At 35.9% G+C, this 21,188-nt stretch overlaps 1 protein-coding gene across 1 annotated transcript in view; it reads right to left on the bottom strand.

Moving 5' to 3' along the window:
- Positions 1-16,288, bottom strand: part of PTPRQ (protein tyrosine phosphatase receptor type Q) — a 120,528-nt gene extending 104,240 nt beyond the window's left edge. The window contains exons 1-13 of the mRNA XM_042890276.1: positions 16,241-16,288; positions 13,330-13,467; positions 12,644-12,779; positions 11,451-11,705; positions 8,971-9,188; positions 7,841-8,027; positions 7,417-7,701; positions 6,385-6,669; positions 5,415-5,684; positions 3,992-4,252; positions 2,461-2,591; positions 2,168-2,297; positions 209-359 (exon numbers count right to left, since the gene is read on the bottom strand). Coding sequence (XP_042746210.1) covers positions 209-359; positions 2,168-2,297; positions 2,461-2,591; positions 3,992-4,252; positions 5,415-5,684; positions 6,385-6,669; positions 7,417-7,701; positions 7,841-8,027; positions 8,971-9,188; positions 11,451-11,705; positions 12,644-12,779; positions 13,330-13,467; positions 16,241-16,288 — 2,495 coding nt within the window. The remainder of the gene's footprint in view (positions 1-208; positions 360-2,167; positions 2,298-2,460; positions 2,592-3,991; positions 4,253-5,414; positions 5,685-6,384; positions 6,670-7,416; positions 7,702-7,840; positions 8,028-8,970; positions 9,189-11,450; positions 11,706-12,643; positions 12,780-13,329; positions 13,468-16,240) is intronic.
- Between the last annotated feature and the right edge of the window lie 4,900 nt (positions 16,289-21,188).

Raw genomic sequence — 21,188 nt, 5'->3', positions numbered from 1 at the left:
ACACTAGATGTCACTTACTATAAAATAGAATTCTTAAGTGTTCTTTTTTCACACAGGTACAGTAGCATTTATCAAGTAAATCATCAAATATATATCACATGTAAGTAATACTGCAGACTACTTATTATACATATAGTATGAAATATCTGATTTCAGTTCATGTTAGTTCTTTTTTAAATAGCTGAAGATTAAAATGTAATCCTCATACCTTACACCAGAAGACAGCATGTTCTCTTTGTTGAAGATCTTGCTTTTTATTGAAAGGACATATCCATCAAATTTACTTTGGGCTGGTGGCCAGGTAACAGTTATTGATTCAGAGTCTCTGCTATAGTTCAGATACTTAACTGCACTTGGTACTGTGTGACAACAAGAGGCAATGTTACTTTTAAAATATATCTTAAACACACTATTCTATGGCAGGACTTTTTTCAACCAAATGTGATGAAAACTCCAGAAAAATGTTTATGTCCTTGTTTTTCTCAATGAGAGACAGATAATACCACTGCAGTAATGAGTGTAGGAGCTTTTATTACCCACCAGACTCCAAACAATTGCTCTGTAATTCTATTTAATGTAGTTTTGACATCACTGATGTGTAGTTCCTCAAACACTTACAATTTCTAAGGAAATATCAACATAAGACCTAACTTGCTTGGCTGAGACCAAAATTCCTGCTAGTAAAATATCTTGTTTTCAATGGCAGCTAAAAGCAGATGTCTACAGAAAACAAGACTTACATGTAGTGATAACCTTCCAGGTTATTTCCTAGTGTGCAGCCCATGGATTTCTTGAGCCAAACTACAATCATCACCCAAAATATCCTGTGGGCAGGAGTTCTGCACCTTATCTACAAATTTAATAAACAACTATCTCCTTTTGCTTGTCTCCTGCTTGCTCTTTTCTGTTTCAAGTCCTCAGTTCTTGCAAAAAGAATATCTATGCATTTTTTCTTACTTACTCCATAATTACTTCCCCACGACTTACCCTCTCAGAAAAATTTTTCAGACATCTACCACTGTTTCTATGTCAGCTTTAGTTGATGGTTCCTTGAAAGCAAAATATTAAATATCTTTGACCATGCTTGCTGCCAACTGTAAATCTTTTTATGACCTATACTTATTCACATTAGGAACCTGTTAGAGGAAATTATATAATTTCAGACACATCAGCCAGAGAGAGGTAAGGCTGCTGCTGCTTCGTGTCCCCAGGCCAACCAGGCTGAAGATGTATTCCTAGAAGGCAGAGCATTCACATGAACCGAGACAGCACTTATGGCCTCATAATCCTCCCCTGATCTCCCCCAAACTGATCATCCTAGGAGATACACAGGTGCACTCAAAGTCAGAGCTGGCTGCTCACACCCATGCTTGCTCCCAGGCACTCCACCTAAGTCCTGGCTTACCCTGGCCCCTTTGCAGTTAGACATTCACACACACACTCTCACACCAGAACTAAAACAGAGCTCTGCTTCTGAGAATCCAACATCCTAGCCTAAAGTAAAACTAAATTTACTGAAAAAAAACAAAACAAAACAAAAAACAAAAACAAAAAAAAAAAAAACAAAAACAAAAACAACAACAACAAAAAAACTGTATTTACTACTGATGTAAGAAGCCAGTGAAAGAACATCAGAAAACTAATTTATAGAATAGAATCATAGAATCACAAGGTTGGAAGTAACCTGTAAGATCATCTAGTTCAACTGTCTTCTCATTACCATTGCTACCACAAACTAAACCATATCTTAGTTCTAAACCATACTTAGTTCTGAACAAGTAAAAACTCAGTAAAAACTGAACAAGTTCAAACTCAGCAGCGAAGCGAAAACAGAAGTTTAAAAAAAAAAGACTTTGCTTTTTCTAGTGCTGATAACCAGTCTGCAAGTACCAGTTGTACACTAGCAGCGTAAAACTGCTCGAATCATTATGTAGTTAAAACAGGAATGAGTTGTTCACCACAACCAAATTCAAGTGCATTTACTTGAAAGGATACAGTTGAAGAATAAAGAAAAGAACAGTGAAAGAGAATAAGGAGAAAATAATAAGGATGATTTAATTCATTTTTTCTATTTCAAACAAAAATAAAGTTCAAATAAATGTAGAAGAAAACAAGGGATATAAGAAGAATAAAACAAGTTATGAATGTAGTGACACTGAGGCCTCACCTGTCTCTATTTCCTTTGCAACAAGTATACTATCTCTGAAACCTTCCTTTTCTGATCGAACTGTAAAGCTGTACAGCTTACCAGGAATAAGGTTGGAAAATGTTGCTGTTTCTTGCTTGACTTTCTGGACCTAAAAAGCCAAACAACTGTTTGCAAAATATGCTTCTGTTATATTAGCGGCACCACCACCTATTTTAGTGGGATGCATAGCTTCTAATTTAATCTCTGAATGCTTAATATGAAATTTTACAAAAATAACTGCATTGACTGAACAGTCTTTTCAAAAAGCATACCCTGAAAGCACTTGCACAGTTTGTACATGTGACTTCATATTGCTGAAAATCTCCTTCTGCACGGTCCCAGGTAATCTGTATTGAAGTGTCTGTCACATTGCCTTCTTGTATACTGAGTGGTGCTGCTAAGCCTACAGGAAAACATAAAAACTGTTACTGTTCAGTCCAACAATTTTGTGCCTTCTGTGGAGATATCAAAGAGGATCGATAACAAATTCAAGCAAGCAGCGGGCAAAATCTGATTTCAGGCATTTCAGGAAATAAAGTTCAGGAAATAGGCATTCTAAAGCAGAAAAAAATGGAGAAAGAGCAGAGATAATACAGGCACTATTCAAAGTAAACTGCTTTCTTGTTTTTCTTGAAATCAGATGGGGCTGAACATGCTGATGCATGTAGGCAGGAAAATCCTCCAGAATAAAGTTAATCCCTCCAATACTACTGCCACTGTGCTCTGAGTTGACCTAAATTTTGTCAGAGAGATCAGCAAAACCAAGTAGGCTAGACACAGCAAATGCCCTTTATCCCTAATCAGTATAGCCTTGTATGAGATTATATTACAAAGCATTTTACACTTCTGTCTGCATTTCTCTTATTCCAATCCAGCTCTTTCTGCCTGGAATGTACAAAAAATTACATGTTTTCTAAGAAAAAAATAGGTTTGTATTTCTTTTCCAAGGTTCTGGAGACCCAACAAAGACAGATCAAAAGTAAGTTTTCTGAAGAACTGTTCTCTTATAGTGATCAAAACACAACTTTTATTAAGATTATGTCTTAAGAAAAATGTTTCAAGGTTTTCATTATTTGAAGAGTATTTTTTTTCATCCATCATGCTCTTATTTTCTTCCTTGCTTCCTTTTACACCGTCTCAGTAGTACTTTTTATAACATTTCCACTCTGAGGAGATAGAGTAGAAATGAATGTCAAATAAAAATAATAAAATATGTGAAGAAAAACTTACAGAAGTACATTATCATAAAAAACTGAAAATTCAAAACACAGAATTTCAGTAGATATTTCAAACAATTGTTTAAGTCCTTATTAAAATTTCTTTTTGAAAGACCTTATTAAAAGGTCTCTTACGTATGATCTTTGTGTTGGGGATTTTTCCCTTAATAATCATAATTTCTATTTTGGAAACTTCAAGCTATTCTTCCTTGTTTAAAGATGCAGTGGGAGCAATAAGCTTGCTAATTTTCGAGACAGAGAAGCAATTCCACTGATGCTGATCACCCTGGCTGAAATAAATAATTAAAATATGTCTTGTTTCCCCACAACAGTTTAATACAGCCTAAATTCCTGAAATACGTCCCAGATATTTTTATAGTCTTGACACAGAAACAGACTTTAGAATGTTTAGTAATGATAAGGGATAGTTATAGTTTTGTTTGAAGAAGTACTATTTGCTTACACAAATATAACTGGATGATTTGTAAATAGTATGTATTTCTTATTGCACTGAAATAAAACTAAAGTTAGAGGTTAGAAATGAAAATTTAACATTATACAATTTTATAGGAATCAAAATACTCACATGTTTTTACACCAGTTACATGGTAAGAGGAGCTCAACATTTCTCTGCTTTTTGCGAAGACACGGAAATCATACTCTGTTCCTGGAGTAAGGTTTTCAACTGTTATTTTGCCATCACTTTTCAAACTGAATGTTCTGTTATGTCCATCATTCATTGTAACATATATGCCATCAAATACTCCAGTATCAGGCATGCGAACAAATAATACCACAGCATTACTATAAAGCACAAAAGGAATTACTATTTGAACAGGCTTGGGCTCTAAACAAAGGAAAAAAGAAGAAAAAAAAAGCCACATTAGATTAACTGAAAATAAGAAAAGACCCAGTAAGTCTGAAGCAACTGCCCTGAGACTATACTTGCATGGTGCAGACAGGTACCTGGTGCAGGTAATAAAAAATATAATTGCTCAGAAAGAATAATCAACCTGATCTTTTTAGGTGTTTATTACTAAAATCCTGAAGAACTTGGCAAAGGATTTAGAACCAAAGCAAGTCAGGTTTCCACAGGTATCAAGCACAATGCACCAAGAAGGTTGGTAGAGCAATAGAAGCAATATACCGATATGCATGTGTGAACATGGAGATAAGCAAGGAGAAGGAGGTATGTTTGATGGGCTGATATATTGAGTTTTCTTCCCACGTAGCTGGCTCTTACAGATGGGACAATCCCATCATCTATTCTGTGAATGAGATATTAAGTGTAATGCTATATAAAATATATTAAAAAAAATAATACTGCAACCACTTAAAAAAAATGACAAGGCATCATTTACCATATCTATAATCTGACAGATGTCGCTTTTACATATCACATATATATAATGAGTGAGCCCTGGCCATTATTTTCACATACAAAAAAATTTAAAAAACCCAAAACATTATACTGTGCCAAAAGCATTTCAACATGCCAGTAAACAAACACTAACAGAAAGGCACCTTCGATTTTTGAAACAAAAATTTACAGCTTTTTCTCTTTCAGATACTGCTACTTCCAACTCAAAATCTTTTCCCAGCACCCTCTCACTAACAGAAGGGTAATTTCTCTCACATTTCACAGGATGCCTAACTCATCTCTACCCAAAAGACTGTTTCAATCATTCCTATAATTTCCTATTTCAAATCAACAATTTGCTTAATTTCTTCACTCAGAGGGAATGGGATTCCATACTCCGATCCTCACCACGGTTAAACAACATTCAGTAATACCAATGTGTTTCCCAAGGCTGCATCTCTCTGAACATCATTAGCTTTGCCTTTAACAGTAAGAACTGAATCAATGTAATTCATATTCTAGTTTTGATTCCTGGCTATTAAGCGAGTGTACTTGACATGATAAATCTGTTAGTAATTTGTTAGTAATGATAACAAGCGTGATGTTGAGTGTATTAGTCTGTAATTTCCACTGCTTAACAACATCTTACTTAAAGTGCATTGCACAGTCTTGAGTTCACTCATATTTCCATTATTCACACTTGCCACTGCTATTTCATAAGTCATTCCAGGAATTAGAAGATCGATCTTAAATTCTTCTGTATTGTTTATTAGAAACTTTTTAGTTTCACCGACGTCTGCACTAGGTTTCACCTGAATGTAGGCCTCCTGACCCTCTTGTGACAGTTTCCAGTGAAGGATTACACTCTCTTCTTGCACATCCTCAGGCTGAATAAAAACAGCTGTAGGTGGACTGACAGCTTTATCAAAGAAAAAGAATTTCAGTATAAAACCACAGCTCAAACATACCATCCCTTAAGAAACTCTTCCCAAAAATAGTTTCCTTCATTCTTACTTCTAGATATTTTATGATTTTAAACCTACTACTTATGTATTTATTAAACAGCCTGTAGACAGTTTTTAGACACTTACATGTTACAGGCAGATTCTTCCACTTTTTCTCATAAAAATAGTGCCTGATTTTACAAGCATATTCTGTTCCATTGAATATATACAGACACAAAAGACGACACAATCTGAGTCACAGTATCAATGATTTGGAAAAACTTAATCTGTCTTCAGCAACATTATTTGAGACATCGTGGAAATGTTCCTACTTTGTTAAAATTACATTAGTATATGAACCATAAGTCAGTATGCATCAAATATGATGCTACCACTTCAGAACATAGTATTATAGCTTAAGTCATCAAGTCAAAAAGAAGATACATACTGCCATGGTACATGACAGGTACTTTCACTTCTTTGAAAGGTTCTGAAGATTAAAATTATTAAACAGAAAAAATACAAAAGAATTGCCACAATTTTCCCTCAACATGTACCAACAAACCTCAATCTGCACATAACTTTAAAAATATATTTATGCATCCCATTCTCAACGTAAACTGTCTAGGGGAAAGAATAAAAACCAGCCAACCGAACAGAAAATTGATACATCACCTGTTGTGATTAATATAGGCTTTTCATGGCAACTTAGAGTTCCTTTCTCTGCTACATTCTGCAAATATAGCTGGTACTGATGATAAGGTTTTATATTTCCTATTACTGTTGATGTCTTGTTTTTTTCAACTGGTAACTGTTCCCAGGCATTGGTTTCACTATCCAAAATGTTAATAAGGTAATAATGAAAATGAGCACAGGAGGAATGCTGTGGAGGGTTCCATTTTAAATGTATTTCTGCAGATGAAACATATGTAGTCTCTAACTTCTGGGAGTGCAATGGCCCTATTGAATAAGATTAGAAATAGAAAATAGGGTAAGAGCTTCTGGTGTCTCTTGTAGACTTTTTTCCTCTTAAAAACAAAACAAAACCTTAAAAAAAAAAAAAACAAAAAAAAAAACCTTGAAAAGCTAACAATATGGACTTAAAAATAGTCTTAAATCAAATAAAGAAATCTTGACAGTTTGACTAATATTGATTTGCAGAGGAATACAGTCACTGTCAAATTTAGGTTTTATGAATTAGCCAGCTCTTACGTAGAACTCGGTCTCCTCAGGAATGCCCTTTCTCTCATTATCTCAGAGATGATATGGTACAAATGGTATGAGTTGCCTAAGTTGGTTAAAACCTGGTCCTAATGAGATGAACAGCAAAAATCTACAGAATTTCAGAAATTGTTCAATGCAATTTTTTTTTTTTATCAAGCATTTTAAAACAACTCATGTGTTTCCAACACCACTTACAGCAGTTCAGTCACTAGTCCAACCCTACAATTTGTGATTCTGTATTTCTGCAACAATCACCTCCCTCACCCTGCTGGCCACCTCTCTTCAGATGCAGCTCAAGATAAGCACTCGAGCATAAAAGCAAAATAAAGATTTTGGAACAGTGAATCCTGCTTGTTGGATTCTGAATTCACATTCAGATTTATTTCTAATTTCAGACTAATTATCAATACAAATAATAACAACCAAACAATTTAAAAACGTATGATTTTGTGATTATTATTGCTATTCATTTTTGTAACTTACTTGTTTCTACCTTCAGAATTGGACTTAAGACAGCCTGTGCCCCTTCAGGGTTCCTTGCCACTAGTAAAAACTTATAGCAAAGACCAGGACACAATTGCACAATTTTCACTTGAGTTGTATTCACAGGCAAGCTCAGGCTGTGTGGTTTCAAATGATCAAAATAGTACTTCATCACGAGTGCAAAGCCTGACTTAAGCCAGATATCCATATAACTCCACATAAATGCAACTTCAGTTGTCTTGACATCAGAAACAGTGAATATGGAGTTTTCTGGTATCAGAGGTACTGAAAAAAATAAAAATAAAATAAACATAAAAATAAAAAGCCATTAAATATCATGGACACTTTCTTCATATTTGTATTTTTGAAGATGAAGGGGTGGGAGTTTAAAATTAATGCAGAAGATTGGAAGAAACATAGTTACATTCATATTCACAAATATATGGTAGCTGCACAAAGCAGAAAAATCCGGTGAAGAAATAGCCTGGACCAGTGGGATCTCTCTGAAGGGCATAGCAGTCTGTTTCATTTGCTGGTAGCATCGACAAAGGCGAGACATTAGCCTTTAGGGAATAATGAGATCCATCTGTCCACAAGAGCCGACCTTCCTCCTATGTTAAAAAAAATGCAAGAAAAACAAACAAACATATGCATGTATTTTTGCACTATGTTAAGTCATTACTAAAAGTTTCTCATAGTAAGCATGCCTCCTGAACATCCAAAATTTACGTATTTTATTTCTAAAATTAATTATATGGGAATATTTTGAATGAAAAATATTCCAATGCAGAATTCTACCCCTTCTATTATACTAATATTTTAATAAAAGCCAAAAAGAGTTAATGAGATTGCTCATTACAGACAACCCTTTAAAAATCACTATTAATCAAATAATTTCTCAGACTTTTCTCAATACTTCCATTTACCAATTGTAGTTCTTCCCAAATCACACAATCCATCACAGTGGTCACAATAGGTCATTTAGTAACAAGAGAGCTGGCATCAAGAACTCTCCTATCAAGGATATGGGGAAACTTTTTATATGAAATACTCTCTGCCAGTCCCTTCTTCCACTGGCCTATCCAGCATCCATATTGAACAGACCTTGCTAAGGCAGGGCAAATCAGTATCTCAGAGCTGCATAGCCAACCCTAGGCTTTGGTACCCAATTAAGTAACGGACAATGTGTAAAACGATTTTATTTTTTTTTAATGGTAAAACAGCACCATCTACAGGCAAAAGGACATTCTTATGATGTACTCACAAAAAAAAAAAAAAAAAAAAAAAAAAAAAAAAAAAGGCCAGGAATAAATAGTCTTTATTTTTTTCCCCTGCAATGCCATGCTAAATGATTTCAGTATTTCTAAACATTAGAAATAATTATTCCTCTTACAACTGCCAATATACTAATATCAATACTAATTCTATTCCTATGACAACTATTCAAACAAATAGTCAGAGCAAAGTATTTTTGATTTTAATGAACTGGGTTCAACACATTACAGATTTCTTTCCTCCATATATGTAAAAGCAAAGAAGATAAAACAGACTGACCTTCAAGTCATTAAGACCTGTCCATAACATGACTACGTGGCTAACTGACTGCAGATAAGATAAAATAAAACCACGTTCTTCTTCACTCCCTATGTTAAGAAGATGAGCCTCTTGTGAAGAATTTTCACATGTTTCTTGTGCCACCTTCCATGGCTTGCTCTCCTTACTCATTCTATAGCAGCTGCTTTGGAATGCCAGCCACCCTTTGGAGCAGGTGCCTGTAGGTAAACAAGCATTTTAAGTATTTTAAACACATTCAGTATCATTTACAGTAGTGTTACAGTTTCAGATTTTTTAAAAATCTACATATAGTCAGAAGATGATAGCATTTAATTAAAACATGATTGCAAACCACAAGAGAAAATCCTTATTAATGTGACGTGAAAGTGAGAAGGTGAAGGGCCTGGAGCATCTCCCCTATGAAAAAAGGCTAAGTGAACTGGGTCTATTTAGCCTTGAGAAAAGACGACTGAGAGGGGATCTAATCCAGGTTTATAAATATCTGAGGTGTGAGGGCCATACTGGTGAGGCTAGTCTCTTTTCAGCGGTGAGTGGAGACAGGACAAGGGGAAACGGACATAAGCTGCAGCATAGGAAGTTCCGCACAAATGTGCACAAGAACTTCTTTACAGTGAGGTGACGGAGCACTGGAACAGGCTGCCCAGGGAGGTGGTGGAGTCTCCTTCTCTGGAGACGTTCAAGTCTCACCTGGACGCCTACCTGGTTTAGGTAACCTGCTTTGGCAGGGGAGTTGCTCTTGATGATCTCTAGAGGTCCCTTCCAACCCCTACAATTCTGTGAGACATCCCTCACTCAAAATCTTCACTGTCCTAAGAATTCTGATTAAATTAAAAGACGATTACCTTTAACACACTAAAGCAAAAAAAGAAAACCAATATTGTTTATGCTAATCGCATTCAAAGGAGGGCCACAAAATCGATCCAAGGGAGGGAATACCACCCCTATGAGGACAGTGTGAGAGAGCTGGGGCTGTTCAGCCTGAAGAAAAGGCTCTAGGAGACCTGACAGAGGTCTTTCAGTATCTGAAGGGAAGGCTGTAAAAAGGAAGGGAACAGAGCCTATAGCACTGTCTAACCCTAACCCTAAAGTGCAATTTCATCTAATCTAGAATCATACTAACCACCTCGTTTGGTATAACAGAATCATTTCCAAGCACTGAGGTTGGAAAACGGAGTCTTCAGCACTGTTTGTTGTGACAGGACAAGGGAAAATGGTTTCAAAATAGAAGAGGGGAGATTTAGGCTGGATATAAGGAAGAAGCTTCTTAAAATAAGTGTAGTGACACACTGGAACAGTTTGCCCAGAGGTGGTGGGCACCCCATCCTTGGAGACATTCAAGGTCAGGCTGGATGGGGCTTCGAGCTCCTGATATAGCTGTAGGTGTCCCTGTTCACTGCAGGAGAGTTGCACTAGATGACCTTTAAGAATCCCTTTCAACTCAAAAGGTTCTATGATTTTATGTTTCTATGAAAAATATCATTCTTCATTAGTTTCTGGTTTGTTTTTTACATTTTAAAATTTGAAGTTAACAAACCATTAATAAATTTCCAGAGTTTAGGTAAGTGATCATTTCCCTGATTTTAAAACTACATCATCCTCTCTTTTGTGTTCCCAATTTTAGATATTTTTAAGTAGCCTGATCAAAGCATTACTGCTTTGAAAGGAGCAAAGTAACACTATCAAGCATCCTCAAAAATATTACTCCTTCAACGCATTTCTTACAAAACAGCACAGATAAGTTTGCCACTCAACAGTGCAATATCACTGTTGTTTCCAAAACACTTTGAAAAAAGTCTTCCAAACCCTTACAAAATTCAGAATTTTCCCTGCTTTTCATTGAAACTATATAACAAACTCAATCCACATCCTCAAAAAATTACAATCCCAAACCTTTTGTGTTTAAAGACAAATCTTATCTAATCTAGAATCATAGAATTACCAAGGTTGGAAAAGACCTCTACGATCACCTAGTCCAATCATTTATCTACCACCAATATTGCCCACTAAACCGTGTCTCTACATACAGCATCTACCCTTTCCTTAAACACCTCAAGGGACAGTGACTCCACCCCTTCCATGGGCAACCTCTTCCAATGTCTAACTACTTTTTCAGAGAAAAAAAATCTTCCTAATATTCATCCTGAACTTTGCCTGGTGCAACTTGAGGCCACTGCCTCTAGTCCTATTGGAGAAGAATCCATCTGAGTCTATTTTAAACTGCAAAACATATAATTAGTTTAAAATATTCGCACATACAAATTCAAATTCTTGTTCCTGAACAAGAAAAAAGAACATTTGTGACATTAACATTGTTTCATTTTTTCCAGAAATGAAACAGTATACATCTAAGAGAAAATTGCATAATGCTATACAGATTCTTTGCAATTTACTCCTAATTCTTCTTAAAAGCAGGCAGCACTTCCTCGCATTGATTGTGACTCCAACAAAGCAATGAATACCTGTTTCAGCTTGAACTTCCAGTGACTGAGACATGTTAATAAATTCAAGATGTAATTGGTAAAATGTTAACTTAAATGTATATAAGGTGCCAGGTGTCAAATCATTCCAGACAAAGAATCCACTATTTTTTGGTATAATCCGAGAAGTATCGTTCAGTGAAACTGAAACTGCAAATCCTTTGGTCATTGCACTCAAATTAAAAGATATGGTAGTGGCTGTCACAAGTATTTTGATGTCATTTTCTGAAATTCCACCTAGTAGTCCAAAAAAAAGAAAAAGTCTTTACCTCAGCATAATTATTGACTCAAATCCTTACTGCATCACTACATGTCTGTGTAATATATCTTAAGCAATCATAAATAAAAGTTAAGAGCATAGACTGAGGGACGCTTAAGTACAAAAGCACACAATTTACTATAATAGAAATTAATAGATGTTGATCAAGAACATTAGCACAAGCAGTTTCCTTTAGACTGCTGAATGTCACCACAGTCAGTGGGTGCTGCAGTGTTTCCAGCTTACAACAATTTTTTCCCAATTTTCTGAACATGAGCTAATACAAATTTCTAAAGTGTACTAAGGTATCCTATTAAACTATTTTAAAGCAACTAATAAAATCAAGATTAGAAAGTCCTTTCAATTCTATTTATTAGCAAGACCTGTGATCATAAACAGATCTGCAGATACAAATGATGTGCTTAAGTTCAGTTGCTAGACACACAAATTCTTACACTAAACATTTGCCCCAGTCAGTCACTATAGCAAGATCTTTAAGCTGCTCAATAACATTTTTTAGAGGGAAAAAATGGAAACAAAAATATTAAATATTCAATTCATATATTTATTTTTTATAACTAAGACAAGCAATCAAAACCTTGAGCTGGCATGAAATTCCCAACTTACCTGATGGCTGTCTTTTATAAATTTTTCCCAGAATTACTTCAGTATAATAATGCTTGTAACATTTAGAAATCCCCAAACATCTACATCAGTCCCCTACTACAGAACTGTTACACTAATCAAACAAGTTATAGAAAAATTATTTTTTCTGCTCTTCTTATTTGAAAACACACCTTGATGAAGTTTTCTAGATACTTGAATACTCTCAGGATTTCCATTTGTTTCTCTCTAATCTTTTTCCGAACCAGTCTCACTATAATAATACAAAAATATTTAGTGCTACACTACTTACGTGTCTTAAATGACTTTACACTTAGAATTTGTCCATTTTTTAGGGATTCTATTGTAATGTCATAATGCTTATTTTCCTCCAGCAGAACTGTAGTACTGATAGGCTTTTGCTCAACTTCAGAAATGTTTCTTACATTCTGCAATTTAAAAGAATGTTAAAATACAGTGAAAGTAAGAAAATACAATTAATAAATGTTCTCTAATGTCTTCAAATGTTCATCTAACACTGCAGTATGTGCAACTTAAGGCAAGTTAACTGCAAAATACTCAAGGATGTATAGCAAAATCTGTTTTGATCATTGCAGCTATTAACTGTAGCTATACTAAAATCCCCATATCTTCTTTAAGTTCCAGGACATCCTGTGCTCAAAAAAAGAACAATGTCCTGCAACAAGGATCTGGAGGTAGTGTTTGTATCTTCCCCGCAGAAACTGGACTTCTCCTTCCAACAAAAGAACTTTGAACTAACATATTCTAACTTTGAACATACGTCCATCTATTCTTATTCAATGCCATTGGCTTCAAATGGACTCTGTAAGGCACGAATTACAGAATTTAGCATATTTTTTGAAAAGTTTCTCTTTATTTGCTTTTTTACATTAATCTTAAAAAAAAAAAAATTTAAAAAAAAAAATGCAGTGCAACTTAAATATCCCTCCAAGTACTTCATGTTTAGATTAAATTTACTTTTTGATTGAAAGCATCTGTGAGCTGGTAGGTTACAATGTAATATTCTGCATGTTCTCCTTTGGGAAATTCTGTCCACTCCAACAAAACTGCTCTAGAAGGCTTTCTCACTTGGTCACAGACTAGGCACTCTGAGCCCTGTAATACAAACAGACGTGAACGCAACTTAACAACCTTAGCCGAAAAAATATGTTTAGTTACTTAATTAAAATCTCTGTTAGGTAAACTTGTCAGCTATATTAGTTTTTATATGGAGCAATATTATCAGCCCTACTGTGTGACACACAGAGTCTTCTTAATTTTTACGAGTTTAGGAGGTACAGGTGCTATTTTTATTCTCTTTTCAGAGGTGGCCAAACCATGCCAGCTGAGATTCAAGCATGCCCTACTAGGAATAAAGATCTTCACAGGTTGTTCTGTAAGTCATGCCTTCTATTTCCATGGAAACTACAACAGCTACAAAGAGCACAACAACACTATTTGATAGAATTTTTTTGTAGCTGAGAATTTGCCCTTTTTCAACACAGTCACTGCCATTAGCTATGCGTTATTGTCAGTGTCAGAATTTAGTGACACACCTTTGCTTCATCTACACTTCCATGTCAGATGCCATTGTGTCAGACTGCCCCTCTGCTGCCATCTGTCACATGGCAACAAAATATAATGGAATATTGGTGGGAAGGTTCAACTTCTACTGCTGTACCACCAACATCCACCTCTGATGTCAAAGGCCAACATAATCAAATAGGAGTCATTACTCCCAGAGCAGGCCTTATATCATCATTTCAGGAACAAGGAGAGCTCACTTTTAATGAGCAAATTGCAGCCACACTCAACAGTCATTCAGGAGTGGAAGGCCTCAGCTCTGCCTGTTCCCATGGTCCACAGCCAGTAATTTAGGTTAGTGGCATTCCTCTCACAAACTGCTGTATATCACAGAATAAGAAAAAGCAACACAAAAGGGATAGAGAAATTATTCATTTTACACCTACCTATCCAGTTTATACACAGCAATACAAACTTCAGAATTTCTAAAATTAAGGAAATTTGGGCATGTAATGTCAATCCCTATCACATAATTATATAAGCTTTGAAGTTCTTTCTATGTTTTAAGTTCCATTTTTATTTTCTTTATGAGTTAAGATGACAAATAAATGCCATAAATGCCATCGTTTAGAAAAAAAAAAAAAAAAACAACAACAACATACACCCTTCCCTTCCCCTTCCTCTACTAAAAAAAAAAAAAAAAAAAAAAAAAAAAAAAAGCAGGAATTGAATCAGTATACCACTAAAATACAAGGCAGTGCAGTCTGAAGGGTAGGACATTTTGCTTTGAAAGATATTTTAAAAAACCCATATAATTACTAATAGGTGATTTAGCCATTTTAATGGTTTCCCACTATTTCTCACAATACTCTATGTTATTTTTATTACACATACATACTATACTGGTGGACTACAACTAATGATAAAAATTGTGAGTGTACTTTGTGTATTTAGTGTTTCCATGTATTTGATCAGGGAGCTTAAGAATGTTCAATTTTCTTGACCATACCTTATGAGTACATTTTAAGCTCCAATCCAAAGAAATTTTAAGAAAGATTTTAAATGGGCCATGAAGAACTAATGTTTAAATACACGTTTAGGCTAGCTGCACACTAACTAAAAAGGTGCCTTTCTAAGCAAATATATATTGACTTCTGTAGACTACTACTTTACAAATGACAAATGTAAACTTTTCAATCTGAAAAGTGACAAGGGGAAACAACAGAGGTCTATGAAATCTTATGTAGCCATAAGTGAGCAGAGATTGCTTTTCCCTTGTCTCTCTCAGCACAAGAGCTGCGAAGGAAAAAAACACAGCTGGTACAGTCCAGACTCAAGCAAGCAAAAAGCAATGCACCAAACAAGTGATCTGCAGAACTCCTTGCCAAAGTTTACAACAAGCATTGAAAGCTTCAAAGGAGGCTGGACTAGCTAATGGAAGAGAGTTACACTAAAGTTCACTAAATGCACTAAAACTACATCCATATTAAGCTGCAAATAGTGGGAAACTAACATGCTATACACAGTTCTCATGCTCCACGCAGATCTTGCAGTCATCCCCAAAGACCTGCTTTTCACCACTGCTGGAGGTTTGATACTGAACTAGCTGAAGTTTTGACAGTACTCTCAACAGCACATATCCCTACTTGCTGCGGATCACTGACTGCAACATCAGGCAGTCCCCAAAACACCTCATCTTGAGCTCAAACCTGGACAGCACAACTAGACACCGTCTGCATGTGCTGAAGGAATACATCGGGAGGCTGCTTACCACCCCAAACACACAGCTCTCTTCCCTACAGGAGTGGAGAAGTATTTGTACATAAGACTGACAGGACATTGTCATCATCCTTGTCACAAAACACAGAAAGAAAATTCAAGACTGCATATGCAAAATCAAAATATAGATAAATATGGACCAAATTCCTGCAAAGTGTAATAGAAAATTAAGAGGTAAGAGAGCAATGTGGTTCTTATATACGTAGTTTTATACTTCGTAAGTTTGTATACTTCCTAAAGCAGTATGCAGAACTCACCCCTGTGTACCAGAATGATCACAGTGTGTTCCTCCTCAGACCAGAGGGCTTCCAAGCAATACGAGCTAGTTAAGAAGTTAAAGACACTGGGAGCTGTTCCTTCTGCTGAGGAATAGCACTAATCAGAACCAGCAGGCAGCAGAACAGATGAAGGCTTTCAAAAGAGCTTTGAACAATTCAGAGAGAAGAGAGAAGGCTGGGAATGTTCAGCAGTGATAAACAAGAACTCCCCACAACTGTCAAAGTGACAACAAATCAGTTCAAATCACAAACCATGAAATTGTAACATTCAATCTATCTACCTACCAAGAATGGAATATTTTTCTTACCTGTAATAAGTATTTTAATAAAAGCAGGAGAACAATTGCTTGACCCATAAAGAAATGTTATATTCCCAGTGCCTGTGTTCAAATTACAACAGCTTTAAAACAAACTTGTGCTCAGGCACTTAAGAATAAGAGAAAACTGACACCCACTCCTGCCTGACATGGTTGCAGCTGCAGCCAATGGCCAGCCCTTGGCTTGGCTCTGCTCTCCCTGCCCCTTCCCCCGCCTGACACAGACCTTTCAGTATCCACAAAGGGATGTTGCTCTTTACTGTCTCAGTGAAAGCTGAAGGTGTATGTTATTCGTCAGCCAACAAAAAACTCTCAGAGACAAAAATGTCAGGTTGTTCTTTTTTTTTCTTTTTTCTTTTTTTTTTTTCTTTTTTTTTTTAACTACTGGTTCAAGGATTAAAATCCATCTAAACCCACAGAAGTCCTCACGTCTTCTTAAAACTACTTTACACAGTACATATTTCTAGCAAGCTGTGTCTTGGTCAATGCTAAAAATAAGGCTGTAAGCCTTAAAACTGTTTTCAAAGAAATGCCAGGCAGCCCTGGAGAACTTTCCATCAACATGCTTCTAGAGTATCCTGGAAGAACTGATATAAACATTATGAATTTGTGACAATTTCTGTTAAAAATTGGTCATCAAAAGACAGGTGCATGGTAAGATTTCACAGGGAACTGCATGAGCAGGTGTGGAACTGCATACGGAACACATAAGCTCCTGCTTCATGAAACAGATCTCCTCCCTCACACAAACCCAACCTGTTTGCTGGAGGTCTCCTTCAACATCCAGTCAGTAATGCATCAAAGAGCTATCTCTGAAACGTCACCAAGTTGTGAGCATTTGTGGCAAAAAAAATAAAACACCAGCTTCCAGATCCCCTTCAGGTCCCCTCAGACTCAGCTGGGACGTTGCAGAGGCTCACACCTGACACTGGCCACTTGCTTCCTGCTCTCCGCTGTGCGGCTCTGCTGCCCAGATTCCACCTGTCTGAAGGGAAGCAATGGCGTCCATCCCAATGATCTGGGCAAGGCCACACCTCGGCGGCATGGAAAGCCCAACACTACATGCAACTTGCCAAAAGTCAGGATTGTGTGAATGCTAAGGGGTTTCTCAATATTGGAAGAGTATCATGTACTGCCAGCGGGTGTTCCTCAGCTCTCCCTCCATGCTGCAGCTGTACGTTTGAGGCTTCATAAATAAACGTGTGTGAGGTGCAATACTTGCTCCCAGGGTTCTCGCTGTGGTTTTCTTGGAGAAAATACTTCCCAACAAAACATTACAGAGTTTCAGAGTATGTCTGTGGAAAGTATTAGTAGCAAATACAATCAAAGCAACTTTGCTAAATTAATGCATTTAATCTTTCCAATTGGTTAGACTTACAGAAAATTTTAACTAGATTGTTTGAAAAGGGATGCAATGGGACCAGTTAGGAATAAAGGTGGTCTCAGAATCTACGCATTTCTGCTCAATTCAATACTGGCTTCCTACATCATCCTGTCTGTGAAACACGGAGGTTAGTGCCAGAAGAGAAATAGACATTATTTATTTCCCAAAATCTGCAAGAGCAGACAAAAGCTCAGACAAAAGCCTTTGATCAAATTTGAAGTAATGAATCACACAGTCATCCAGTCATAGAGTCATAGGATTGCCAGGCTGGAAGGGACCTCAAGGATCATGAAGATGCAACCCCCCTGATGCATGCAGAACCACCAACCTCTACACTTAATACTAGACCAGGCTGCCCAGGACTCCATCCAGTCTGGCCTTGAACACCTCTAGGGACAGGGCATCCACAACGTCTCTGGGCAGCCTGTTCCAGTGCATCACCATTCTCTTGGTAAAAAACTTCCCCCTGGTATCCAACCTAGATCTTCCCTCCTTCAGTTTAAAACCATTTCCCCTTATTCTGCCATTATCTACCCTTGTAAAAGATTGACTCCTCTCTTGTTTGTAGGCTGAATCTGGAGGTAAACTTCTTGCAGTGCCCCCTGTCATTCTGAACTCAATGCTTTTAAAAGAAAACTATCTGTCTACTCTGCTCTTTGAAATTGAATCAATATAATAGGATGATAGATATCATTTATTTCCAAACTAAATGGTCACAGAATACATTAAAAATAGCATAATTGTGTGCATATAGCACAACTACCCTTCTGGCAGTTACAAAGGGTTGAAATGACAAGGCATGTTGGGACAGCAGAGTAAGGCACGCAGCAGGTCATGCACAGAATGCTTTCCAATTCTTTGCATCTTCTTCTGGAAGTGTGGGAGTCAGAGAAAGGTATGCATTCCCAGTTTTGCTTGTAGGGGAGTAGAAATTATTCAAGTCTTATTTAAGAAGGGGTGGAAGGGAGGGAACTCTGAGGATATTAAAGCTCTTTTAGTCAATAATAAACGATCTAATTAATTGCGGAGTGAAACTAGATTATGTTTGAGTTGTATCAGCTGTTAAAACCAGTTCACAACGTGCCCGCACAAAACAAGTCATGCATAATTCCTGTGTGGGAGACTGAGGTAGGAATGCAGAGTTGGAAACAGGGAAATTTTGATATAACCGTTTAGTTGTGCCTACATTTATATTTAAGTTACAGGCTGAGAAGGTATCTGCAGGCATTCCAATCTGATGTCGGTTTCAAAGGCTGCAAGGGTTAATTCATGTTGTGTTATGTAAAATATACCACATTAGGCAAATTTCACTTTTTTGGAGATCATGTGGGTGGATGACTGTCCAGAAAATAGGCATTTATTCTCTGACAAGGCCAAATACATCTGAATCTGAAGTTTAGCTGTAAAAGGCAGCCTTAGACTCTATTCAGCTCCACCAAAGTCATAAAGGTTTTGCTTTATGCTTCAGGGAGGATTGTGACCCAACTGCTATTGATCTTCTAAAAAATAAAATGGTTAAGCGGGAAAAATCTTTTAATATCATTTTTCTTTGATATCATTGAGTTAAATTTAACTTTACCTGTTTTTAATTCTAGGTTAATCTAAGATTCTATACTATTGTTCATCCTTAGTGATACAGGTAAATGAAACACATCAACTTATGTTTATCAATTTATCTTTAATTACAAATATGATTCTAAAGCTAACAAAAGCACACTGTTTATAGAAAGCAGTGTTTAATCAAATTACAGCAATTGTTTGGTCATTGTGTCTAAAAGTGACATCTTGTAGGAGCTTTCTTCATTCCATTTTCAAATGCTATATTCATTAAGAAGTTTTGGGGCAGTCTTTCTTGAAGTAAACAGAGGATTCCTATCTCCATTTTAATAAATCAAAAAGTTCCAGGAGTTTGTAAAATTTGTTGTATGAGTACAGAAATTTAACAGCTATGACAATTATTTATTTTCCATTTCTGTCCTCTATGAAAACTTTCTGTACGCAAATTCCTACAGAAATGTCAAAAAGGTTTTGGTTCCAGACCTTAGTATACAATATCTTGACATATCTGCCATCAAGTCATACAAAGTGCAAATAAAGCATATACTTTCAAAAAACAAAAACAAAAAAACGATCACTAGTAGATCACTGTACCTTTCTAATTCCTAAACATTTTACTGACAATTCAATGGATTATTCTTTCATTTTTAAACCAGGTCACTATTTTTAATGAGATGGATGAGTACACTGAGTCTTGTTAGTAAAGACTGATTTCAGTGCATATATACTGTTTTTTTCATAAGCAATCAAACTGTAGATAGCAAAAGTCTGAAGATTTTTCACACAAAATTGCAAAATAGCCTTAGATTTCAATGTTGTTGTATTTCTTATTTTTCACTGTATAAAACAATGTAATAATCTAATCTTTCTGTAAGTAGATGATGACAGCCTGAAATAAAAACAGTTCACAAAAAGTTCTCAAAGTTTTAATCAAGAAATATAATTCTGAAATCATTTACGTATTAAGGACCATACTGAACCCACTGTGGTCAATGGCCAGACTCCTCTGTCATCATTTAAGCCATGATCCATTCAGTGACTTTATGAAGCAAAGTAGTCTTCCAAAGACAAGCCTAAAATTGTGTTCTTAGCTTTTACGATAAGATGACATGGTATTTTTGTTAAAAGTGAAAGCATGTTCAGTTTAAGGTGCTGAATCATGGAGACTCACAATCTGAATGAATGGTAATAGCACATTTAGGCTCTTCAAAAGATACTTCACATGGAGGCTTTTCTTCCTGTACACAAAAATAAATCCTAGATTCAGTCAGTAGTCCAAATTTCTATACTTAAAAGAAAGCAATGGTTATTGGACACAAAATTTCAAACTGTCAAACAAAGGAGGAAACACATTATGAAAAATTAAAACGTGCAGTCTCCTTCTTTTAAAAATAAATATGTATATACATAGAACTTTATTCTATATTTAGGAAGCAGACAGTCAATATCTTATTTGAAAAAAATGATAAAAAAAGAAATTTCTTCTTATCAGAAAGAGCTTTGTTTGTAATAAAGACAGAAATGTTTGAACACTTCAACCCTTACTTAGTCAAGCTTAGCATTTTTACTATTCGCCAAAATTAAATAAATGGCAATGATTTAAAGACATTATTACTCTAGAAATAAAACTACTTATAGACCATAGTTGTTTTGTGTCTTGTGACTTCTAGCTTAAGCAGAGTCCAGTCACTGTCAACAGTTTAACAGACAAAAGACAGATCTTTCAGCAAGACAAAAAAATGTTTGCATTGAATGTTTTTTTCATATTTTTTAATACATTAATTCAGTCATTCTCAAAAGCACTATATGCATCTTCTGCTTTTGAATATTAGTTCTGATGATGGTCCTCAACAGAAAATCCAACCACTGAAAGAAGTGACAGAAACACTTACAAATTCTGAAATTTAACAAATAAGTACAAGTTGAAATCACAAAACAAAGACATCAACAGCTCATCAGAAAGCTGTTGAAAAGTAAATGACACCTAAATTACACCTT

This window comes from Lagopus leucura, unplaced genomic scaffold, assembly GCF_019238085.1.
Source record: "Lagopus leucura isolate 7727_CA_CO unplaced genomic scaffold, USGS_WTPT01 Super-Scaffold_100159, whole genome shotgun sequence".
NCBI classification, from domain to species: Eukaryota; Metazoa; Chordata; class Aves; order Galliformes; family Phasianidae; genus Lagopus; species Lagopus leucura.
Note: the sequence above shows the minus strand (reverse complement) of the source record. Positions and strands in the feature narration are given on the sequence as shown.